General features: G+C 37.3%; 1 protein-coding gene across 1 annotated transcript in view; it reads right to left on the bottom strand.

Annotated features, from left to right (window-relative positions):
* NCOA2 (nuclear receptor coactivator 2) overlaps positions 1-13,709 on the bottom strand; it is a gene marked incomplete at its 3' end in the record, with an annotated part of 149,014 nt that overhangs the window by 36,979 nt on the left and 98,326 nt on the right. Inside the window, exons 3-4 of the mRNA XM_009069239.1 lie at positions 9,851-9,952; positions 8,806-8,978 (exon numbers count right to left, since the gene is read on the bottom strand). Coding sequence (XP_009067487.1) covers positions 8,806-8,978; positions 9,851-9,933 — 256 coding nt within the window. The remainder of the gene's footprint in view (positions 1-8,805; positions 8,979-9,850; positions 9,953-13,709) is intronic.

Raw genomic sequence — 13,709 nt, 5'->3', positions numbered from 1 at the left:
GTGAGCTAAAGAAGGGAAGGAGAGTATGTGTGTGTTTAAGTGTGTAGTGCACGCGCTAGAGTGCCCCTTGTCTTGTAAAATACACAGAGACTTGCCAACACACTTTAACGATGAAAGGAAACAGAAGGCATGTATGTCTTGAGCTCTCTAACCATCTGTCTGAGAACATTCACTATGAGCTCAACAGTGTACATGACAGAGCAAGCAACTGATCGTTTGCCAGGCCATCCTTCAAACTTCAGTCTGTGTTTTTTCCCCCAGCTGCCCACTGTGGGTTTTCGTAAAAGAAACTGAAATCTGATGTAGTAATTGTTCTTCGTATCCTTGGTGAGTTCATATTCAAGAACCCTTATTTCTAACCAACTGTCCACACACAGAATCTTTTAGAGCAATAACAAAATGCATGACTTAGAACAGATGCAATTAATCTTGGTTCTAGTTTGACAATGGTGGAGCCTTTGATCTGTACCTCTTGAATGTGCTATGAATCCACAGGTTTTTGGGATTCAAACGTGGTATGAAAGACATTGCACCCTACTGTCAGTAAATACTATATTATTGCTTTTCAGGCTGCAGTCTTTAAAAAGAAAAGATAAAAGCTGTGTAACAAAAGCTAGATTCCTTATTATAGATGATCTTTTTTTGACTGAAGTATCATGACTACTCTCAGAAAATTAATTTGCTATTCCATAAATTAAGCTCCAGAGAGACAGTCAAGGTAACACAAAGCCTCCTTCTACATTTACTTGCTTTACATGCTGCTGAGATTAGTACATTGCATTCACTAATCTAAAGCACACAGCAAGGTCTGGTGTCCTACAGTCAGCACCTTTTGCACTGCATACCTTCCAGCAACAAGAGACTACAAACACCATCATTAAGACTCAGAAGGCCCCAATTCTTCTCTAACACCTAAGCTCAGTATTTATTTTTTAGCACCTAACTTAGTATCTGTTTGATCAGCCACCTCTAAAGACAGAGAAGCTGGTGAGAAACACTAGACTCAAAAGCTTAGTTCATATTGTGGTGGGCTGGCTGTCAGTCTGTATTTCTGTTTTTTATCTTCCCCTCAAATTAAAACACTAAATGCATTTGTGATGTTTACAGTTCATAAGAGCTCACATGATAAACTGCAAACCCCCCCAAACAAGCCTGTAAAGTTTTGAAGTTTAAAGTGCTCAGTGACAATCTGAATGCAGTCTGAGCGCAATACACTTATCTGCTAGAAGGCAGCCTCCAAAACTCAAATTTCAAGGGAAGATGCCTCCATCTCTCTTATGCAAGACATTTTTACTACACTCCCAGGAATACACAGACCATTATATGATCATTACATATTAAAGTAACAAATACAAAACTTTAATGAAAGTACTCCTGGAAGGAACAATGAGGGAACACTTGACACATATCCCCCAAAGCAGGTTAAATACAGGAGAAGCAGCTCAATCCTTTATAGCATTCCCCAGCATCAGTATTATAGACCACAGGCTCACTGCAATCATCTTCACAGCTACATTATATGAAGTAAACAACCACGCTCTGCTAGTTTGAATTATTTTTCCTCTTGGTCATTTATAAATTACGAAAGAAAACAAAATAAAGATCAAAGAAAAGCAAAACACAAGTAGGATGCAGAACAAACAAGAAAGTTTTCCAGTAATATCAGCCAATAAATACTATTTATACCTGAAAAAGACCACTATCTTAACAGTTAAGAGTAGCATTTAGTTTCTCTTCGAGTTAAAGTTTAGATTTCTGGTCTAAAACTTCACGCAAATTATCTCTAAGAACTGAAGCCCATGGACAAAAGACATGTCTTGTTAACTGACAGCTGTCACCTGACATGTCCAACAGTGCCATGGCTCAGTCATTGCTGGCACACTTGGACCTGTGTTGGACTGGGGCCCATCAAGGACCTGTGAGGAGACAGATCCTCAACTACCAGTCAACTCAAAATGCTGCTCAGGCTCACCACACAACTGCACAAATACTACTGTCAGGGTAAGGGAGGAAATGGAAACTCATAGCCAGGAGGAGGGCAGAGATGGTGGAACCAGGGCTTTCCAACAGCTGCCTTATTTTCCACAGGTTAGGCTGCAACCTGCTCATCAGTGCCTTTAGGACCATTCTATTATTGCTCCTAGTCAAAATAAATAGCAAAATTGACTTAAATCACCTAATCAGATGATGAGGAAATAGTCTCATTAACTTTGAGGAACAAGGCTATATGTATTCCAAAATGGCAGATAGGACTTCAACTATTATTAGGAAGCAAAAAATGACAACAAACCACTAAATCCTACTAAGCACATAGATTTTACACTGGTAAGCAATAGAATCATAGAATCAAAAACTGGTTTGGGTTGGAAGGGAGCTTTAAAGATCACTTAGTCCACTCCTTCTGCCATGGGCAGGGACATCTTTCACTAGACCACCTTGCTCAAACCTCCATCCAACCCGGCCTTGAACACTTCCAGGCATGGGGTATCCACAGCTGCTCTGGGCAACCTGTTTTAGTGTCTCACCACCCTTATTGTAAAAAATGTCTTCCTTATGTCCAAACTAAATCTACACTCTTCCAGCTTAAAACCATTGTTCCTCGTCCTGCACTACAGGCCTCTGTAAAATGTCTCTTTCTTATAAGAACCCTTTTTATATTGAAAGGCTGCAGAGTAAGGTCTCCCCAGAGACTTCTCCACTCCAGGCTGAACAATCTGAACTCTCTTAGTAGTTTGAGCCCAGTGCAGACAGAGCTATATGTCATACAAGTGTCCAGCTACTCCTTTCATAAGTAATATTAATTAAATTATAACACTGCTTCCACAGGAAACTATTAGTATAGCTGAAATGCCTTATGTGTAGATAAGGTCTTAGCCAACTATTCTGCAAGATATGCAACGCCAGTAAAATAAGCAAACTCCAGGAAGTTTCCCATTTGATGGGTCTCCTGGCTATTGACTACTTTTCACCAGAGCCAGGAAAGAAACTGATGGTCTGCATTACCTAAAACCAGTTTAAATTCTTCAGTGAATCAGTAGTTCTCTGGAGGCATGCAAGTAGTAAAGTCAACATAAACTGGATATTTAGCCAAAAAGCTTTACAATGTACAGAGGACGATCAAAGACACTTTTTGTGCACCACTCTCGGCTTTAGGTAGGGGAGACAGCAAAGCAAATTCAGTAATAGATTTTTTTTTTTTTGGTAAATGCTCTGCATAAATTCCTTGACTCCACCACAAATTCCTCTGACACTTAATTCAGTCTTAAACTCCTAACAGGCTGAAAGTACAGTGCATAAAAATAATGATAGCCATACAGAATTACTTTTAAAAAAATAATTAAAATTGGCACAAAATTTAAATATCCCAGCTCAAATACGATTAATATAAAAATATTACAGTAAAATTGACCAAGTAAAATATTTGCAAAACAAAACCCAACCAAAAAACCCCAAGTCTGCATACGCTCTCGTTTCAATATCCTGATTTGACAAGATATATATGCACATAACTTTAAACCTTTAAGTAGTTCCACTGACTTAACAAGGATTACTCATCTGCTTAAAGTTAGGCAGTTGCTTAAATACCTTGTGAAATATGAATCTAAATTCAGATCTGATAAATTCAAAGTAACAGCAGCCAAAGTAACACCTCATTACAGCGTTCAGACCATGCTGTTTTCCTTTAGCAAGCAATTTTACTTGCATACTGGTGCTGGAGGCAACAATAGACTATCTGCTGGAGTGACCCTGTGATTACAAAGTAGTACTGCTACAGGGAAGCAAAAACTGTTTTTGCTACCAAATGCAAAACCAGAAAAAGAAGATAAATATAATTAACAGCAAGCCTTCTTTTAAAATTCATCCAGGTTCCATAGCTCTCGCATGTCTCTCTTCATCAGGTACTTCTCCTCCTGAGGTTATTTAGCTTTCACATGGTGATTCATTCTGTCTAAGGTCTGTCTTTTAAGGCTATTCTGAAAACAAGATCTGTCAACTTAAAACATGTACATTAACAGCCAGACTGATAATGGCCACCCTCCTATCCCTTCCCTGAACTACTGAAAAACTGATCTACAGAACACAAAACCTCTTCAGAAACCAGTGACACATGAAAGCTGGACTCTGCAAGAAAATGGAAGTGACATAAAATCACATCTGAGGATTCTTTGGCACAGTAGGTTATATGCCACTGTATGTGAATCTAAATAAGACAGGTGGATGCCATCCTAAAAAAAGGCAACAGAAAACAGAAAGGCATGGAGAGTAGAAGGAGAGAAGAGATGCAGACCTGGAGTTTAATAAAAGGCACTCAGGGGACTTGAGGAAAAAAAACCAACCCCACATCTTGTTCTTGATGTCAGGACACATTCTCCAGCACTCCGACTGAAGGGGTCAGAGGAGACTGCTTAGCTAGAGAAACTGCTGAAGAAGCTTAAGGTGATCTTCAGTATCCTCTGTACCTACTGCATTGCTGATATTCAGAGAAGAGAGTAAAAGCATAACTAGGTAACAAAGAAAAGGAAGATTCAAAGCCTGAACCAGATATTCAAACACAGAAATGTAACAAATAGTCTGTGTTAAAATGTGAGTTGTTTACCTGCTGAGACTGAGGCTAGTCTGACAGATAAAAGGAGCTTTAACTAAGGGCAAGGGCTTAATTTTTATAACCTGCTTAATAGCGAGAAGATACAAAAGAAAAATAAAGAAAACAGTAAAAGGGAGACAAAGCAACCAAAACACACCCCCAAAAACCCAAGAAACAAAATGTTAACATAATGATGGGAGTCAGGCAGGTGACAAGGAGAAAGGACTATTGTTGGAATGAAATCATATTAGATTGATGTAAAACAGTTCAACTGATTGTCAACTAAGGAAGAAGAAAATTCAGATTTCTTTCATTTGCTGTCAGAATTTTCTTGTCTTTGGATATGAAAAAGCATTTTCAGCTGTACTTGTACAACTGAAATTAATGTCTTAAGTGCTGAAGTTGCAAGGTAGGATCCTAAAATCAATCAGGCACTATTTTACTAAACGTATTTCTTAAGTACAATCAAATGGCTTTATAGCTCCTTGGCTGCCTTGCATATAAAGGGACATTTATTCCCAGTGGTCTTTACACTTTCCTAAAGCAAGTTTTTTACATTAAGCATGTGCAAATCAGAACTTACTGTGCTTGTCCACATATGTGTACATTATGAACCCATCTGCAACATATATGACTATTGTTCCTTCAAAGCAACTTTTAAACATAGACTGCAAATAACAGGAGGGTGAATGCATTCATGACCATGTAACACGACCATAAAAACACTGTTTCGTATCTCTTTTATGTCATAAATAATAAAACGAATTAATGCCTTCCAAAGCACTTGAAGCACAAGTCTTAAATCCCCAGGAGAAATTTTCATTTAAGTTTTACATGAATGCAACTTCTGTTTCATCTTCACACTAAAATCACAGCTTTTCATCTCCTCTGGACATCCACTAATCTCTATCGGATCACTGTAAGATAATATGGCAAAAGTTCTCAGTAGAAAATTAAGCTTTAGTAGAGAAACTTGTCTTCATTTTCCCAAGTACTAAAACCATTTCAAAACCCAGATTAAAACTACATGCAATGGTTACATCTTCCAAATATCTTTCATTCTTTTAATGAATTCAGGTTCACGCATACATTTATAACTTGCTTTCAAATTATAATAGACGGAATCTCTAACATACCACAACTTAGGAATCTTTGAAGTATGTACTGTGAGAAATGATATAAAGATAACAGATAAAGTATTGCAAATATATATTTGCATATAAAATAGATCAGGATAACATTATACTAAATTATGTAGCATTATTAAAGCAAAAAATCTATTGCTTTTTTCATCTACCAGCTCAGCAAGCTTGACATGGGAAACAAATATCAATCTGCATTTCTTGCTTCCCTGTTTTCATTCCTAGAATCTAGAATAAAGTCTCCTTGTCAAATCTCAGCAGCAGCAATAAAACTTGTTGCTTTCAGTGGCTTTACAAAGTATTTATAACTGACTGTGCTTTTGTCAGCAATTAGACCTCCATGTGTAACTCTGTTTATAGATGAAGAAAATTTGTGAAGAATGGTTAGTATTTATTTCAAAAACCCAATGTATTTACTAAAACATCTAAATAACAAAACTGTAAAATAAGTTTTCATTGATTTGATGTAATCTGTTTTGGCAGAGATGCAGAGCAGACTCACTGCACAAAAACTGAGACACTTTAATTTGTCCATGTTAATGCAGAAGCAGTCAAAAGAGTTTTGGGACATTAATTGTTTTCTCCCAGAGCTATTCTGCGTAACACTAAAAATCAACAAAACATCTTAAATGTAAGAAAATACTATTTTTAACCTGTCTCATGGCACTTTATGCAAGTATGACATTACTTTAATGACTTTTGTTTTAGAAATAGGTAATACAAGTGTTTCATCATTGTGAAGGTCTTCTAACAGGTCTTGGCAGAGGAAAAGCAAATCAGAAAGATTTGTAACAACCTAAAAGTTAATGCATTTACATGATGAATATATGTAAGTGCAGGATTCCCAATGAGAAGTGATAAACTACCTATAAGGCATGAGAAAGCAATAGTAATAGCCTCACTAGGTATTGAACCTGTCTGCATTGCTTAGGTCAGGTTTTTTGTGCACTCAACAGAAGTATAGCTATACTGTGCTGTTCATACAGTTTGGGTGTTTACTGTATGTGAGATATATTTGTTAAAGAAATGCCTGTTCCAAAACAAAGTAGCATTTCAAGTCTTTTAAATTTGCTATTACAACAAACAGAAGTAGCTTCTACACGGGAATAGGTATCAAACCTTTGATAAGTTTAAAGGAATAATTTTAAGTATTCTAATTTTTGTGTCTAGACCCTGAGATGCTATTAATGACCACCTCGAAGGTCTCAGTGTTTTGTACTGTCCCTTAGAGAGGCTTAAAGTCAGTCTGTACCAGCTATGAGTTTTATGTGAACACCCTGTTATCAGAACATCTAATTGTGCTTTAACTGAAGAACTTTGTGTAAGAAATAAGCATCATACAGAATAATTTAGTGGCTTTATAGCTCAGAGGATTGCAAACTACTTCTACTTGTTGAAATAAACAGTATTCACAGCATTTTAGTCTATCTTTAGACCTGCAATATTGTGTTTTGATGTAAGACTTTATGAGCTTAAAAATTAAGTGCATTCAGCTTTGGTACAATTTTGGCCCATGATGACTTCAATAATTTACATGTAACTGGGTCTGATGTTTTATAGCAATATGAAAGCTATTTTTATGATATTGGTCCTGAACAACAACACCCTGGATTTGCCATTAGTTAGAGCCACATTTTCAGGCTAGATTTTCTAGGATGGTTGACAGAATTACCAAGTGGACTAGCAGATTTTACTTTGTGCACTCACTTGCCAAGAAAACATAACTTTTTTGTCCTTATCCCTTCTCAGGTAAAGATAAGGAGTACGTGTCTCTTCCTGACAGCAAAACAACAATTTAAAAATTAATTTGAGAAAAAAGTAGAAAATAAGGGGAAAAGAATATCTCAAAAGCCAACAAGGTGCAAAATGATGACAGACACTGTGCCAGGTTAAGAAACATACTTCTAATATAGGGCATGGCAACTGCACTAGAATATCCACTTCAAAAATCATGGCAAGCGAATAGCACTAAGAGAACAACTTGAGAAATAGGAACACTCTCTAAGAATAATCAGTTAAAGCCTCTTTGGATGCAGCTGACAAAATTTGAGGCTTTCTACTTTCCATTTAGCTTTGAAAAGACTGATATCTAAAACTGAAGATCTACTTATATATTTGTTTTAGAAATAAATGTGTATCTAAATTACGCAATGTAATCTCCACTTTTGTAACTTCACACATACATCATGGAGAAGGCAGCACCATTTTCCCACAGAAATCACAGAACACTGAAAAAGTGAAAGATGTGTAATTAAAGTGTTTGAAAAGCAAAGGGATCACTCTATACACAGTTTCCAAAGAGATAGAAATCTTCTACATGAAAAGAAAAATGATACACACCTACTTTAAGAATTTGAATCTGCCCCAAACACCTGCAGTGCTACTCATGCCTGCCCGGACAGACCTGCGCTACAAAACCCATTTCCAAAAATGTAAAGTTTCTAAAAGATCTGTGTTTTTCCCCTGAATAGGAAATATATCAAAAGAAAAGAAATACAAAACTAATCTTCCAGACAAAGAACAGGAAGAAAACTGTCACGTTCTCTGGTTTACATTTATAACAGGACCCTATCTAGAGATTAGAATAGTTTCAAATCTATTGTAGTCGAGGATATGATGTCATCATTTAAAGGACGCAGATAATTTAGTCCACAATATCTATTCATACCAACAAAAGAAAGCAAAATGGGGTATGTGGAATACTTAACATACTCCACTCTCCTGGATTATTCTTCTTTCGCATGGATCCATCATCCATGTAAGAGTATGTAAGTAGACGTTTTCCCCCCCAAAGCAATCTGCTAGTTTAACTTTTGTGGAAGCACAAGTAATTTCAATTCCATTAGGTGCACACATTAGACTGATTGATTTTCCCTCTCTCTAGGCAATTTCTGAATTTTTGGTGAAGCTTATTTTTAAAATACCCAAAGTGATACTTAACACACTCCGTTCACATGACCTTACAACATGAAAAACATGTGAATTTGTTACAGAAAAGCTGAAGAAACTATCAGGTTTCCCAAAAATAAACAAACAATCAACACAAAATATTCAAAGTCAGTAAGTTAGTCTTCTTACCTTGTTCTTTTATCTGACGAATCTGCTTCACAGTTTCTTTCAAGATTGCACATTTGTCAGGTTTAAAGTTAAAGTTGTCAATATCGTTAAAATTTGCAAAAATCAGCTCTGCAAGTTCTTCTATGTATTTATTCTCTTGCTCACGATTGCGTTTCTCAGTGCTTCTTTTAGGGCTGAAAGAGGAGTTTACAAAAATGTCATCTTTAATGTCAGTCTGCTTGCCTTCTGGCCAGCTCAAAGACGATTTCAAAAGGTCTGAAAGCAGTTTAACAAAAACAGAGGGAGAACTGCCCTCTCTCACTACAAAAATATAACTTATAAGTTTCTCAAGCAGAAAGGTTTCCTCTGGAACAAGGAAAGGAGCACTTGAAAAGATGTTACTTATTTTTTCCCAGCATTCATGTTTTTGATTCAAAAGAGTCATGGGACTTGAAATTCAAAACAGAAGATTAATTGGGGGGTGTGGAATTTGAACATTTACAAGTATTCCTCTCCACAAGGAGTATCAAAAACTACACTGTATTAGAAAATAAAACAGTTTAAGAAGTTAAACCAAGGATTCCATACTCCCTACCTCCTTGTGAATTTAGGACAGACAGTCGTAAGAAAAAATGATGAATGAGTGGCTATGCTTTAAAATTTATTTGTGTTGGTATCCCAACTGTGGTAAAACTGAAAAATATTTTTCAAGACCCTGATTATGATGTACAAGAGAGGTGGTAAAAAAATCTCAGACCGTCAAAATGAGTGACTGAAGACTTCTTGCAGTGACTAGCCAAAAAAGATTTTTACATGTACCCTAAGTCTTCACCAAACTTCTTCATTTTGACACGACACCGGACTCAAAATAAACAAACAAACAATAATAAAAGGAAATAGCCCATAATCCCTATCCCAAACGACTCAGAATTACTAGATCAAAGTAGTTTGGCACTGACTTCTCTTTGGGATAATATTGGTTGACATTTTCCAACAAAAACATATGGACATAAAACATTCTTTGAAGTTGTTCTCTCTCAGCATCTTCAGCAGCAAATGGTCTAACCTGGGTCCAAGCTGATCGGGATCCTTGCGCTTTCTTGACTCTGCTCTGGATGGGTCAGAGGTATTTTCTCCCATCCCACTCATCTTGAACACATATCAGCAACTAAAAGGAAAAAAGAGCAAGAAAAGATTATGGTGGAAAAGTCATGAGTTCTCTGTTCATACTTCCAAGTTTCACATTCCATACTCAACTCAGATTTTACTTAACAGATCTATCATTTGGAACGGAGTTTGTTCCAAAGGTACCAATAAAAACACTGTGTTTATGGCCCCACAAAATTCTACATAGAACTCCTTCAGAAGAAAATTTGTGGTGGGCAAGCAAAGCTTTATCACCTCTTTGATTGTTGCCAGTTATGTAAGAACAGATAAGTACGTTTTGTGCCTCAGCTGCTGAATTTTCATGGCAAATTTGCAAGGTTGAATGAGGAAAGATAAAGGAAAAGCCTTAGTGCTATACAACAAGAAAAACATAACAGAACTGAAATATACAAAATAAAATATGTGTCCCAGCTACATGAAAAGGTAGAAGCTTTAGTTAAAAATCAGAAGATAATGCTTGCACAAGTTCATGCACAGAGTCATAGAAACAGAACATCTGTCAACACTAGAGATCACTGAGGAACTGATAAATATTTTGTACATATAATCTACCTCATAAGGAGTATAACTTGTCAAGCTATCGTGTATTAAAATAATACAGGCTTATAATTTGTGCAATAAACAGTCTGTGGAAATCCTGCCCTGCTCCAGGCTGCCTGTGGCCTATGCACACGAAACTTGCCAGCCCCAGATTACATACTCCTCAATAGCTACCAATATTCTGGAGGCAGAAATCACTATTACAAATGACACAGGGAGATGATATAAATGATCAAACAGCTCATGAAAGACAGTTCACCATCTGCCTAGCTGCTGCCAGTTTTGTCTGGATGATGGCAGCGAGATATTGCCAGACATTTCTGAGAGCTCCTGTATTGTTTGGGATTAGCAGAAAAATAAACATGAAGGCCATGAAGGAGGTGAGTGTAACCAGGAGGTGATTCATACCATGCTAAAATAAGAGCTGGAGCCTGTAATTCTATAACTGCTACACACTGGCATATAGTAGAAATCGGGTATCAAAACAAGGGGCTTCACCATCCCCTTCAAGCCCTTAATTTCTGTCCCACCAGTTCCCTTCCCTCTGCTGGCCTGGTCAGCCATGCACTGAACTGAACGAGGAAAATGCTGGGAGTTAAAACACAGTCCCCTTCTCTTTTGCTTTTTGACACTTTTTAAAATCTAGCAGCCAGACTACAGGTTGGTAATAGGATGTTCACACTGGAAATCTTAAGTTTTCCCAATGAACTAACTGAATGAAGATATTGCAGGTAATGGCAGAAACAGCCCACAGACTAGGGTCCAAGCAGTCAGGCAGGGATGCTGAGAAAGACTACTCATTGAAACCTGATCAAGCAAATGAAGGCTTGGAGCCATCAGCACCTAACATTTTCCTAAACTTAACCCCCTCTCTCCAAACAAAACAACAACATCAACAACAAAAATCCTTTCTTTGCACTGTAAGTATTTTCTTAACCAGTTTGAGGAGAAAGTGCAGTGATTTTCCTTTTTCTATATATTGGTCAAGTTCTGTGGAAAAGACTGAGATCACGCCTGAAACATACAGCTTCCAGCTGGTCTTTGACATGGATGGTATCAGATTCTCTTTGAAAAGTATCTGGATTGTCTTTTCTCTATTGAGTCTATACATATATGCATACATGTACATACAAGCTGCCATCATTTTGAGAAGAACCCACTGTAAAAGAGCAAGAAAGCCCTGGTTCTGTGGCAGAGCAGAGCAGAGCTCTCAAAGGGAAAATGTAGCATCACAAACTCCATCATTCTGTACTCGCTGAAGAAATTTCAGTGACCCTAGCAGGGCATTCACAGAGACACACCAATGCCTACCATTCTGAAGAGCACAAAACATCTACTGCAGTCTGGCTGTCCATTAACAACTACATATCTTCACCAATTTCTAGCCTCAGCAAACATTTACATCCTAATGTATCCAACTACAGAAGTAGATATATACATCCATCTATTAGGAGCTAACCAATTTCTTGAAAATATGCAATTTCACAAGTATCACAAGTAGACCTCCAAGGAAGGAGCAAGACACTATGAAGGAAACTACCACAATAATTAAAGAGAAGCTGCGAGGAGACAGCAGTTCCATGTCTGTCAGTGGAGACCTGGAACTATCCTTGGGGCACTGTTCCAATGACTAATTTTTCACTGATCAGTGTGAGAAAAAAATCATCAGCATGATGAAAGCTGTACAATCCCAAGATTTAATCTCTAAGCCAGACTCAGGTGGTGACCCAAAGTTCAGAAGAACAATTAGTCTGGGGAATCCCTTCATTTCTTATGCTTCCCAAGTAATACAAGAGAAATGCAAACCAGTTAACTATTTTTCTTGAGAAAAGCAAGCTCAACAACCCATGAAAACCTGTCAAACATTCAACTGTCATCTTCTGTCCCTGTGCCCCCCCATACCCACCCCCCCGCCCTGAGTAGTAAGAAGGTAAGCATTTAGGGTGGATACCTCCCTACAATTCCCCTTCCTCCTCAAGAGAGCATATAGGAACAGTTACTGGCAGATTTCCCACCTAGTCTGTCAGGCTTAATTCAACAGGAAGTTTTATTTATGCGGGAAACAAAGCTTCACCAGGAGTTCCATCAATGCATAGGCTCAATTCTTCTTGCATTCACACAGATGCAACTCTGCAGGAATTCCACTAGGTCTATGGTTATCAGCCTTTGGAGGACGCATTAAAACTCATCTCTCACCATAAACTGAGCTTCATCCTTCTATATCAAAGGGAACAAAAGTGGTATCATAATTACAAAACTGGTACCTTCCTCTCCTTACTCAACTCAGTAAATGTTTCTAAACAAATAATTTCAGTATTTATTTTATTTTGTTTGCACTTATAGGCCATTACACCTTTTTCTCAGCAGAATTATCAGTTTGTTCTTATAATGAGTTACCCATTTCTGTTTAACTCATCCTAAATTTTTGGGGTTTTTTGGAAATCTACCACCTGCTACCATGCTTGCTTTCTGTTCTCCCTTATGTCTTAATTAAAAATCATGTTCTATACCTCAAAGATCTGTACAGGCTGTGTAGTTCCAGTGTTGGTGACTGTGCTTCAGAGCAGAATGCAAAATCCAGAGCTGGGTGTCTTGGAAATCAGAGAACTAGTCAGATGATACTAAGGCAATCTAAAAAATGTCAAAGGCTAAAATAAAAGTCACTCATCTGTATCTCATACTCAGTACCAAAATCCAAAGGATGTGCTCCCAAACCTTGTCTCCTTAGGGATTTAGGGGCTGATGGGGATAGTTAAAGTTCTGCTATTCTACTGGGATTCAGAAACTGAAATCCACTCCTTAGTTAGGAGAAATGAGGAGGAACCAATTTTGTGGATAGACTTTTCCATAATACTACCTACAAACTAAACCAGAATTTTAGACACAGAAATAAACGTATGTGGATCAGGAGCAGGTAAACTGCATATAATGCTTTTTAGGTTCTGCCTCCATATACATTAATTCATCTATATCTAAATTTATTGCTTATTAATTATTACTAAGTTTTATAATACACAAACATTCCTACCATTACATCAACTAATACTTTAACAAGGCAATTTAGTAACTTTTAAAGTTGTTCTAAATATTCTTAGGCTCCTGAACCACTCAGACAATTTCTCAGACCAGAAAATAAAACTCCCAAATGTGAAGTCCGAATTTTTCCAGGAAACAAGACTATTCAAAACTAAAACCACTGCGAGGAGAATGACAAGTCA

Source organism: Acanthisitta chloris, unplaced genomic scaffold, assembly GCF_000695815.1.
Source record: "Acanthisitta chloris isolate BGI_N310 unplaced genomic scaffold, ASM69581v1 scaffold17822, whole genome shotgun sequence".
Lineage (NCBI taxonomy): Eukaryota > Metazoa > Chordata > Aves > Passeriformes > Acanthisittidae > Acanthisitta > Acanthisitta chloris.
The sequence above is the reverse complement of the archived record's forward strand: the minus strand, read 5'-3'. Positions and strand labels throughout refer to the sequence as shown.